The sequence below is a fragment of the Ursus americanus genome, chromosome 32, assembly GCF_024610735.1.
Source record: "Ursus americanus isolate L20-20 chromosome 32, mUrsAme1.1.p, whole genome shotgun sequence".
Taxonomy (NCBI): domain Eukaryota; kingdom Metazoa; phylum Chordata; class Mammalia; order Carnivora; family Ursidae; genus Ursus; species Ursus americanus.
In genome coordinates, this window is record NC_142158.1 from 9,335,967 (window position 1) to 9,348,126 (window position 12,160).

Consider the following 12,160-nt stretch of genomic DNA (forward strand, 5'->3'; position numbering starts at 1 on the left):
AGGCGGGAGGTCTGCGCTCTCCCGGGGGGAGGCCGCACTTTTGGCAGCTCCGCCGCTGCCGTCGGGGCGGTGGGCTTGAGAAGCGGGCAGCTCGCCCCCACGGCCCCCAGCCCAACTTCGGGCCCGGCAGTGCCTGCCCCAGTTGGGCACCGCCGCCGTCCGCCTCGACCTTCGAGGCCCCCCAGTCCCGCCCGGCCCGGGTCCCGGCACCCACGTCGAGGCGGGCCGGCGGGCAGGGCGGCCGCGGGTCGGACCCCCAGGAGGGGACTTGCAGAAGTCGAGGCCCCGCCCACCGTTCCCATGGCCCCGCCCACGCCTCGTCTCGGCCCCGCCCACCGCTCCCTGGCTCCTCCCCTTCCTGCCGGGTAGCTCTCGGCGGCAGCCCGCCCGCCTCGGCCCGGAGCGGAGCCCACTGCTCCCCTCGGCCGCCCCGCCCCGCCTGCCTCCCCGCCCCTCCCGCGCGGGCTGTCCGAAAACCCGGAGCGCGGGAGCGCGTCTCCGCCGGGCCCGGGCGGCCGCACTGGGCATGCTCAGTAGCCGGGGCAGGTTTTTTGGTCGCAAGTAGGAAGCTTTTTGCACTACACCGGAGAGGGGGAGCCACGGAGCCAGCCGCGCTGCCGTGCACCGCCGCCGCGCCCGCCCCAGCCCGGCCCGGCCCCGCGGCGGGGCGCGATGTGCCCGAGCCCGAGCCGGCCCGCCGGGGAGTGAGCGCGGGGCGCGGAGGGCGCGTTGCGCAGCTGCTCCTGCGCACAACCCCGCCGCCGCCGCCGCCGCCGGCCCGCACTGGCAGTGAGTGTGAGAGGCTCGTCCGTGCTTAGCTCCCGGCGCCGGGAGCGGGAGCAGGAAGCGCAGGCCACGCAGGGACCCAACTGAAACAAAGTGTCGGCCGCCCGGCGGCGGCGGCGCCTCGCCCCGACCCTGCCCCTCCCGCCCGCCCGCAACTCCGCCGCCCACCATGGCTTCCGAGGAGCTGTACGAGGTACCTCCCCTCCCCCTCCCGGACCCTCGGGCCGCCCCCGCCCGCCGCCCCGCGCAGCCCCTCCCCGGCCCCGGCCCGGCCGCGTCCAGCCCGACGGCCCGGCTCTGCCGCGGGCGCCCGCCTCGCCCCCTCCCCCTCCACGGCCGCAGTTTGCTGGACGGGAAATGTGTGCGAGGGGAGCTTGAGCCACGCTGCTCCGAGGGGCCCGGCGGGCGGGGGGGCTCCCCGGAGTTGTCGGGCGCCTGGGGGGGCTCCAGCCGTGGGGAAGTAGCGCTGACACCAGTGACTTGCTCAGACTGAGCCCAAAGTGTTCTTGGCGAGGGCAATGGGTGTGAAGCCCCTGTTACCGCTTGGCGGGGTCTGTAGGCGGTGCGGGGGTGTTTTTCCTGTCCATTTAATAAAGCATTTTGGAGAGGATTTTGCCTCCGGTTTGGGGAGTGGGGGGCCGAGAGGAAGAGTGCAACTGTCTCGACTCTGTTGCTGGCCAAAGCGATGCAAAATAACGCACCGAAAATGCTAAACGTTGACCACATGCTTTAATTAGGTTAGCATTGTGGCCAGAGCCAGGAAATTTAAATTTAACGCTGATACACCGTCATTCATTTGCGCCGCAGCGTTGCAAGTAAGAAAGGGCACAATCAGAGCTGTAAGTTATGAACGATGGTTTGCCAGCTTCAACTTCAAGTTTTGGAGTTATCTGTTTGGATCTTTAGACATATTTTGTATGCCTCGGTGTAACTTCTTGACGTATTTCAAAGTAGACTTCCTAGGAGTACAGAAGCTTGGAAGGCTTTCTGTTCTTTTGTATAAATGATTTTGTTTATATATATTTATAAATACATCTTCGGAAGAGACTTAAAACTTCCGGATACTCTCTGGATTCACCTTTATGATGCGTTTAGGGACCTGGGTGTTTAGGGGCTTAAGTAAGCGTCTGTAACAAGTAGAGTCCCATGGCCCTTGTCAACCCCTAATAAGTACCAGGTGAACCTTCTGAGGTGTCATTATTGCAGTTGGCATAGAATGGCACTCTATTCCCGACAACGATAGCCTTCTAGCAACTTTTTGTTGCTTTTTAAAAGCAAGTGTTTGCAGAAGTTCTCATGAGGAGGCTGCTTTCTGTAGAAATAATAGTAAGATTGTTGCCTCCCCTTACATTGTATGTGGTCAGTGTACCTTAGCTGGCGCTGAAAACGTTCCATTCTCTTCAGCCATTTTACAGATTAGCTGTGCCCTGGTGTATTCAAGATACGATCTTGGGTCATTTGGATATGTAAAGGGGGAAAAAATCTTGTCCTCAAGAAGTTTCCCTTCTAGCAGGGAAAGTGATGTGCTAAGAGATGCAGGTCTTCCAGGCTCACAAACATTTGGGAAAATGCTTATGAGGGATTTTGGTTTCTACTTTAGAGTATTCTTTGCTAGTTTAGGTTTGCGTATTCACTCATTTTGTGATTATAAACACATAATCTCTTAAGTCATTCCATTAGCTTTTGGGTGAGGGTAGCACCTTATACATAAGTTGTATCTTAGGTGTGTGAAAGTGTTCCTGAAGACAGTACATTTACCACCAGTGCTTTATGAACTAAATTTAGTTCTTTCTTCTTATCTTCAGGTTTTCTAGTCACTACTTCCCTGGCAGAATTCACGTATAAGTCACATTTTGTTCAAAATTTGTGTTCATTCAGTATGTTCATTGAATGTCTGCTCTACAGTGATTCCATAGAGATAGGCGTAAAGTATGAGGATGGTTCATGTCCTCAGCATTTATTGGGGAGGAAATAAGTACGTTGCAAAGAAATGATGCTCTCGCACAATTGACTTTCTGATTCTGGGTTTTGTGTTAGTTTAGAAAAAAAAGTGTTATAGAAATATAGTTGAAGCGATAGTAAATAATGTGATAGTATCCTTCAGGATAAGTTCTCTAATTTCTTTATCTTTACTTGTAGGCAACACTGACTCTATGACTATATTACGATTGAAAGTTGATATTTGAAAGTTCTGCATAGTGGTTGGGAGTCTGGGTTTGGAGTCAGAAAACCTAGTTATTGAATTCCAACCCTGTCACCTTGGGTAAATTACCTTGAAAGCTCAGTTTCCTCATCAGCATAATTGGGATCAATGCTTACCTCACAGAACTGTGAAGTTTAGATGGAAAAAAAAAATGTAAATCATACTCCACAGTTCCCACAGTGAGCACTCAGTAAGTAATGGTTATTGTATTTTAACTGATCTAACATGCCTCCCCGAGGCCTGGTTTTGTTTCTAAAGATAGAGAATTGTATTGTTTTAATCGAGGCACTATTACTTGTGAGGCAGAAATGATACGCAATTGTAAATAAACACTACAGTCTAATAGGCTATTTGACAAGGCTGGGGAGAACACTAACGTACATTAGTAATAAGGTTATGGACATTAGTTGCCTCGTTTTGTTTCGTTCTGCCTAAATCAAAACAGAAGTTTCATGTTTGGCCTCAAACTCTAGAATTCTGTAGGGATATATTGACAAAAGAGGAAATTCAAAGTCTTGCTTCTTGATGTAACCTGGTATGGTAAGAGCACAGGTTTGCAGTAGCTGTATGAACTTGGGTGAATTATCTGATTGCTAAGCCTCTGTTTTGTCACCTAAAATAAATGAGATCTCCAGTACTTAGCATGGTGCCTGGTATATGCTAATAGGTCCTTAGTAAATGTTTAAAGTGGTTCTTGTAACTATGTGAATAAAAAATAAGGGAACAAGATGGGGTGAAGCATCAGCCTTAAAAAATTGAAAGAGCGTCTGTTGAAGATAGAATGGATGTACTCCCTGTATCTCTAGCAGCTAGGATTAGGAAAGACAGATTTTTTTACTTACTCTTGCTGAGTACTTCATAACTTTCACAAAATGATAAGCATCCCATAGATCAGGGGTCCAGACTTTATGAAAAAGACCAGGCAGTTGATGTTTTAGACCCTGCAGTCCATGTCTTTGTTGCCACTATTCAGCCCTGCTGTTGTAGGGCAAAAGCAACAGTAGATAACACCTAAACGAGTGAGTGCCATTTTCCAACAAAACTGCTTATGGACAGTAAAATTCGAATTTTATAGAATTTTTACTTGTCATAAAATAATCTTGTTCTCCCTCCCTCCCAATCACTTAAAAATGTAAAAATTATTCTTAGCCCATGGGTTCCACAAAATCCATGGGCTGGATTTTGTTTTCTCACCTCTGCTTTAGATGACCAACTACTCAGGAACTGAAGTTGAGGCATGTGGGGGTGGAGTGTGGAGTAATGAAAGTCCTTCCAGCTCCAATCCCAGCTCTAGACTGGGTTCCGCTCTTTCCTTCTGTATAATGAAGGGAATAGCTCTGTGTCTTCAGAGACTCTCTCTCCTGAACTTTCTAATCAGTAAGATGTGAAGCTTAAATGACCTTAGCATGTAAAAGCAATTTATAGTTGATAAAGTGCTATACCCAAGTGTTACGTGATTATATTATTCTAGGAAATATCTTTATCTTCTTCCATTCTGGTTTTCTTTTTAAAAAAAAATATTTTATTTATTTATTTATTTATTTGAGAGAGAGAGCGAGTGAGCAAGCACACTCACAAGTGGAGTGGGGGGGAGAGGGAGAAACAGACTCTCCACTGAGCAGGGAGCCCAATATGGAGCTCGATACCAGGACCCTGAGATCATGACCTGAGCTGAAGGCAGATGCTTAACCAACTGAGCCACCCATGCGCCCCATCTTCTTCCATTATTAAGGAAAGAAAGAAACCTACCCAGCTCTCAAACCCTGAAACCGAACCTGTTTTCCTTTGATATTTGGCATTTCAAAGCATCAAGTAAATTGATTATATCACCAAAGAAAGCTGTGAGATCAAGAGGACTTTATCTCCTGGTCAAGTTACCACCATGAGACTTTGTTCATGTGGGATTGAATATGGAATCCACACTGTAGTAAAATGGAGATGCATTCTCCTTATATGTATATCTTAATTAGTCCCTTTTTCTTAGTGGATATGGGGTTTTTCCCTTGAGAACTATTATAATAACTAATCTAAATTTTAGTAGGATCTCTGTGATCTAGTCCTGGCCTTCTGAGAAATTATTTATCTAACACATGCATAATCCAGTCTATCTGAAATGGAAGTAAGTTTTTAAGAATGAAACTGTACCTGGCATATAAAAAAAATGTCTTAAAGTTGATTAGCTTGGAAGGATAATCAGAATTGGGGGGAAGGTAAGTCTTTTCAATTTTTCTTATGCTTTGAATGTCATTGCTCCTGTCTCCTATGCGCCACAAGATTTTTACATACATTGACCAAAAGCACAGTTATAAATAAAGTCTGCTTGTGTAATCCAAATGGAAATCACGAAGATCAAGAGACCTTCGGTGGTTGTTAGTTAAGCTAAACCCTCATCTGGTGTATGTGTGCTGGCTCTTAAAAGATTGACCAAGATAAGAAAAAGAGAGTTGTTTGACTGCTGGAGTTGATTGTGGGGCAGTGAAGTCAAATGTGTATTTTGAAAATTAACATCTTGAATGTGAATTGCTGAGAATATTATTTATTTGCCTAAACAGTGCTGTGGGGACATCCTATGTGCTTTACCTCTGAATTTGCTTTCAATTCGTGTGTACTAGAATAAGTCCTTTTTTCCGTTCTTGCTATAAAATCTAAGAATCATTCAATTTTTCTTCATGCTCTATAATGATTTTTAACCATCAAAGATATTTTCATGGTATATAGGAAATATTTTATTTGCAATGTTCTGATTCACAGTTTTGCGTATCTGTGATGCGCAAAGCCAATTTGAGTCAAGTTTTTGGGAGTAAGTAGTTTTTATATTGTGTGTGTTTCTAGGTGTGACAGCATCATCTAGGATCCTTTTAAAATACAGATTCTTGGGTCCAAACCATGAGAGTGTATTTTCAATGTTTGGCTGGAGACCAGAATCTGTATTTCCAAAAAGCTTCCTTACGGAATGCAGGTGGATGTAGGAGCATTTGGAATGCAGTGGTCTGTGTTTCTGACACTGAGGCTACACTACACGTTGAGGTGGGGGAGGGGTTGATATCTGCCTTTGCAGAGAAAGAACTCTAGGTGGACCAGACTAGTCCTTTTTGAAGGCTCTTTGTTGCTGGTTGTTAACTGAGTCATTCCAGGAAGGGAGTATTAAAAACACTAGGTACCTAGCTAAGGGTGCTTTAATGTTTTTGTCTTCATTGTATGACATACTTGTCCATCAGGTTGTAAGATTGGCACTTACAATCTTTAAAAGTAGGAATTTTTTTCTGGTCATTATTTTCCAAAGTTCAAATATTGCAATAGTTGCATAATTGTTGAACTACACTTTAATGAAAGAATGAATTATAGGAATGACTCTCCATTCTTGACCCCTTCCCTCCAGTATCCCCCCTCCCCCAGACGTTATGCCTTGTGCTGTTCCTTTTACACTTAGTTCCTCCTCTGCATATGTGGTTTCAACTCTTGGATAGGAGAACTTCTAACTTCTAACTTTTAACTACTTTCCCACACAAACTTAATTCTCTTTAGCCTTTTAAGCTGTGCAAGGCCTTGGGGGAATCTGTGTTCTCTGGGGAGTCTGGGAAAAGTCTCCCCCATTTGTACGAAAATTGGTACAAGTCTATATGAGAGTTTTTCTGAGGGAGAGGATCGATAGCTTTCATCTGTTTTTCAAAGGGATCTGTGACCCAAAACAAGTATTAAAATTGTTCTTGAGATCTTTGAGCTAAGACTTGACTTTCACTGCCCTTCATTGACTACTCTGACGTTATTTTTGCCAAACTCAGCTCAGCTTCAGCCAGAGTCCACAGTAAAATCATATTAAAACTTCACTGATTGGATTTGGAAGTTGTACACTATTTCTTTAAGAGGCTATTCCTGAAATTATACATACATGAAGTCTAAAGTTAATCCAAAGGGGAGTGGGAGGTACAGGCTTCAAGTTATGGAATGAATGAGTCACGGGGCTGAAAGATACAGCATGGAGAATATAGTCGATGGTTTTGTAATAGCATTGTATGGTGACAGATGGTAGCTACACTTGGGGTAGGTATAGCATAATATATAGACTTTGCCTAGTCACTATGATGTACACCTGAAACTAATGTCACATTGTGTGTCAACTGTATTTCAGTTAAAAAGAAAGTTAAGCAATATTTTAGCTTAAATTCTGACAGTATAAGGACTTTAAAATCCTTTAACTCTGATTCCACCCCCCAAACTAATTTACATGCTGTTATTTTCCAGTGTGTATTACTGCCCATGGAAAAAACCTTATACACTAGGACATTATTATTGTATACAAAGTTTGTTAAAGATTTACCTATATCTTTACCAGTTTCTTTGATCATCAGAACTTCCTTCTGGCATTCCTTTCTTGGGTATATCCTTTAGAGATTTCTTTAGTGAAGTGTTATTGATGGAAATGTCTAGTTTTTTTTGATTGTATGGACATGTCTCTATTTTGCCTTCATTTTATGAAAACAGAATTGATTCCAAATAAAACCAGCTAATTGGTTAATTTCTTTAAGCATTTTGAAGATACTTTTCCATTGTCTTCTGGCTTTCCCATTATGGTGGAATAGGCTGTTGTCAGTCTAGGTGTAGTTACTTTACAGGAGATCCGTCTTCTGTCTCTGGTTGCTTTTGAGATCCTCTCTTTGACTTTGGTGTTCTCTAGTTTTATTATTGTGTATGTCAGACTTTCTATAATAAGGTTTGTGTTTGTTGTGCTTTTGTCAATTTGTGCCTTATTAGTTCTAAAAGTGTTGTCCATTTTATCATAAAATACTGCTGTTCTACACACTTCTGGAATTTCACCAAGTAGGTATTTATAAGGTCTTCTCATTTTCTCCTCCCTATCAAAGGGCAAGAACACTCTCATTTCCATCATCTTGTTTTAGTTTTGTTTGCATTCTCGGTTTTTCCTTGGATCTGACTTCTAGTTCACTAATGAACTGTGCCTGATCTGCTCTTTAACCCACCCATTGAGTTTTTAATTTCAACAATTATATTTTTTACTTATACATTATCTGGGGTTCCCCCCACCCCTAATCTGTAGCCTGCTTTCTTAGTCTTTGGTATTTGTCTACTTTTATGATTGAATCATTCTTTATGGTTGGGTTGGGGGAGAGTTATGGGGCACTTAGATATTTTCCTTGCTTCTTGAAAGCCCAGTAAAGCATTAAGAAATATACTTTATCGAAGATCTAGCTATTTTGTAGTGAGAATGCCCTTTTGGAATCTTGTTTCCTTTTTTGCCAGAAGTGGAAGAAACCTTATTGATTTTGAATTTGTGGTATCATGAATGGGGATAGAGGACTAGGGCCAACGCTTGAGATTTACCTAAAGACATTGAAAATGCAAATAAAGTGTAAACTAGATTTCAACGGGACCATTTATGAAAATGGATATTATAGTTACAAAACTAATGCTTCTAAGGCAAAATGTTCAACATCTTTGTTCTGTCAGCCTTGATATATAAGCATATTTTTGCTAATTTGTCTTTACTTGAGGTTGGCCTGTTCATGTGGTCTGAGCTACTAAAGCCATAGTTGTTGGCTTACTTTCTCCACACCTGCACAGCCCATCCCTTCCTACCACTGTGTTGCCATTTTTCCAATAGGTGGATACCCCAGCTTGCTAGCTTCAGTGTCAGTCCTCGTTAGAGTTCACAACTAGCAGGAATCATCCCTCCAAACTCTGTGTGACTAATTTACTTTTTTCTTTTGTGCTATAGATTATTAATTTGCACTTTAAGTATTACTTTCTCTAGGTGTTAAATAATATCATGGGGGGTTTTTTCCCTGGCAGTGGTTGGCTATTTTTTGTTTTGTTCCAGTGCTTAATCTGAGGATCTGAATGTGGTGAGCAGTCAATAATTGCTGGCTTTTAACTAAAATACAAATATTACAGTGACCGGAGTTATATTGTTTGAAATTATACCATATATGTAAGAATTGTGCATTTAGGTATCTTGTTTGAAAAAAAACTCTACATGGTGTTTTGGAGGAAAATTATTTCTAAATTTGATACAAATAATTTGGAAGAAAATTGTATTCCTAGAAAGAGCATTTGAAATGTTCGTCATAGTATTTATGTTTAGCTGTTGGTGAAAAATGTTGGGGGAGATGTCTAAAAATACTCTCCAGTTGGAGAAGTTAACCACAATATATTTAGGAAATGCCTTTGTGTTGGTTTTTTTTTTTTTGTCTTATTTTCATTTATAGTGGACTATGCAATGTGAAGTTTTTAAGAGGTTGATATTTTCCTAGTGTTTGTTGATAAAGCTCAACGATGTTGATGCGGATAATGAATACCTGTGGTTAAAATGTACCCATTTTTCATCAGTAGTTTACTGTTTTAGGATTTTAGGGCATTACGGAGTTGCATACAGAAGCATTTCCTATTTTAACATGTAACTAATTTGGGTGTGTCAGCTCTTTAGAATATGTGAGAGCCAGGACCAAATAAAAGTCTTCTTGCCTTGTAGAGAGGGGGTCACACTCCTTACACATTGAACAGCTCTGGGTCTCTCTTGGAGACTGTTTTCCTTTATTTTAGGCATGATGTGCTTGGACTTCACCGACTTCCTTATCGTGTTAGGAACAGGTACATGGTAAGGGAAAGAGAGCTGTCAAAGGCATGTGGGTTGACATTAATAAAATTGCTTGTGAGATGAGCCGGGGACGGCACCTCTGGGTCATGGAAGGCAGGGGCTCCTGAGCCCCACAGAGCATGTGAAAGGCATGCTTATGAAAAGAAAGGCATATGCTGAAAAGAGCTGTTGAAAATGATTTTTAAGAAGTTTTGGCATGTAAGTGACAATATGCAGTTTACTTTTATGGTATGTTTTCCAAAGATTCCACCCAAGTATTCCTAACAGCAGAAGCGAGAGATCAGAGAGCCTCATGAAGAGATGGAGGTGGAAGTTGGGGACTGAATGGCCTGCTGCAGTCCTGGCCTGTTTCTGAATTCTCACGTTACCTAAATCTTATGAAGTTAACAGTGTATGCCCTAGAAAATTTTTTTGATTTGATAGTAAACGTCTTCAACGTATTTGCCAGTACGTACTTCTCCATAAAACTTTGGGTCAGGTTGATGTTTCGGGAAGATAAGTTAGTGTCTTCATACAGCTCTTGATCTCCCGCTGGGTGTGTGCATCCAATGCAGAAGCATCCATGACGATACTAGGTGAAAGAATTATTAGCTGATTTGGTGACATGTAAATGAGAATATTTGAATTGAGTGATCAAAAAGATTTTTTTAAAATCTCATTTCGGTAATTCTTACCATTGAAGTTTAAAGATACTTACTTTCCACCTAAAGTGTCTTATTGCTGGGTTTTCAGGAGATGCACTCGCTGCTCTTACCTCAAGTCTGTCTGCTGATTCTCTGCTTAAAACAACAATTGTGCTATTCCTCAGAATCAGTCATGAGAGCATTTGTGGGGTCTCTGTTGGAATGGGGGCCTGTCTGGCTGTAGAACTCCTCTCTACCCATGGGCTAGGCCAGTACCCCCTTAGTAAACTTCCTGTCTTTCATCTCCTCTTTCCTCCTCAATGTTCTTGTCCCCATGTCCAGCTCTGGTGCCTTCAACATGATTTTCATCCCTTTGCCACCTTCCCTTTGTGTTGAGACTTCATCCTGTTTTTGACTCTTGACCCCAGCCTCCATACTTGTTGCCTTGGTAAAGCTCTGGCCTGGGAAGTAGCAGTCTGACTGTTCACTTTTTCTTATTTAGCTTTTCATGTGTGCAGTCCGAGGGAAATCCTCTGCCCATCTTACCTCAGACATCTGAGGTAGAGGTTAGCCACCTTTCCAACTCTCGGCCAGCAAACAGGACCCCTGTCTTAGTCCTCTAACTTCCTCTTATATGCAGATGAGCTTTTGAGCTTAAAGCAAGAGGTTAATGATTATTTTATTATCATCTCTAAGGATGGAGAGAGAGGTATATGTGGCAGAGGGTGCTAACTAGAATGTGATTTGTAGGGGCGCCTGGGTGGCGCAGTTGTTAAGCGGCTGCCTTCGGCTCAGGGCGTGATCCCAGCATTCTGGGATCGAGTCCCCCATCAGGTTCCTCCACTGGGAGCCTGCTTCTTCCTCTTCCACTCCCCCTGCTTGTGTTCCCTCTCTCACTGCCTGTCTCTCTCTCTGTCAAATAAATAAATAAAATCTTTAAAAATATATATATGATTTGTAGTACTCTCCCCTCAGAGTGTACATGTGACTAAAATTTTCTCCAGAATTATTTTATATGCCATCATTCAACACCACTAGCTTCAGTTCATAAATGAGCGTTTTGAGAATGTCTTGATTAAATTGATAGATACATATCTAAAAATGTGTTCCTAGGGTAAATGATCCTAAGTAGCTGTAGGTTGAGACTGCTTAAAAGCGATGAAGTTGCAATGATTATGTAGAATGAGTTTAAGAGATTGTGGAATGAGAGGTGCCTGGCTGGCTCAGTAGGAGGAGCGTGCAACTCTTGATCTCAGGGTTGTGAGTTCGAACCCCACGTTGGGTGGAGAGATTACTTAAATCAGTAAGTATTTAAAATAAATAAAAGATTGTGGAGTGAGATCTTGTCAAGGTGTGTGGTTCCACCTTGGCAGGAGGGAGTTAATGTGTTAAGACCAGACACGTTTGGTTTTCCCAGAAACCTGATCAAAACCAACAGAAAAGAGATTGTGGTCATGAGTGGACAGCTTTACAGCAATGCTGTACCCCCACCTTTGTCAAAAGGTGGCCTGGGAGAGAAAAAGACCAAAACCATGAAGTGGAGGGCCAGGTGGAAAAAGGGTTGTTCTGAAATTGAAGTCTGTTATATGCATAATCCCACTGGAAGGAAGGCTAAAACCTCGGAGTCCTTGTCTTGACCGATTTCTGTTGCAGTAGAGGGACATGCCTTAGAAGTTGGTAAGCTCTTGAAAAGCCTTTACTGTAGTGGAACAGAGGAAGAGTGTTCTCCTTAGAGCTTGAGAAGGAAACATTGATTGGAGCATGTAGGGATATTCTTGTGACCAAGGCCTTGAGAACTTCAGTCTTCTCTCAGAGGCAGTAGGCAAAAGATTGGAATGCCTCATTGTGTTCCTGAGCCCCTCACTCTCCTGGGTGATTGGGGTGGGAACTAAAAGTAAGGTGGAAATTTCCATCCTTCATGTGCTTTTTCAACAC

General features: G+C 43.2%; 1 protein-coding gene across 2 annotated transcripts in view; it reads left to right on the plus strand.

Annotated features, from left to right (window-relative positions):
• The first annotated feature begins 519 nt into the window (after nucleotides 1-519).
• CDYL (chromodomain Y like) overlaps nucleotides 520-12,160 on the plus strand; it is a 174,006-nt gene continuing 162,365 nt past the window's right edge. Inside the window, exon 1 of one of the 2 annotated variants that reach the window (XM_045811664.2) lies at nucleotides 520-979. In XM_045811664.2, coding sequence (XP_045667620.1) covers nucleotides 956-979 — 24 coding nt within the window. In that variant the 5' untranslated portion in view covers nucleotides 520-955. The remainder of the gene's footprint in view (nucleotides 980-12,160) is intronic. The other variant, XM_045811663.2, reaches the window with a different exon arrangement.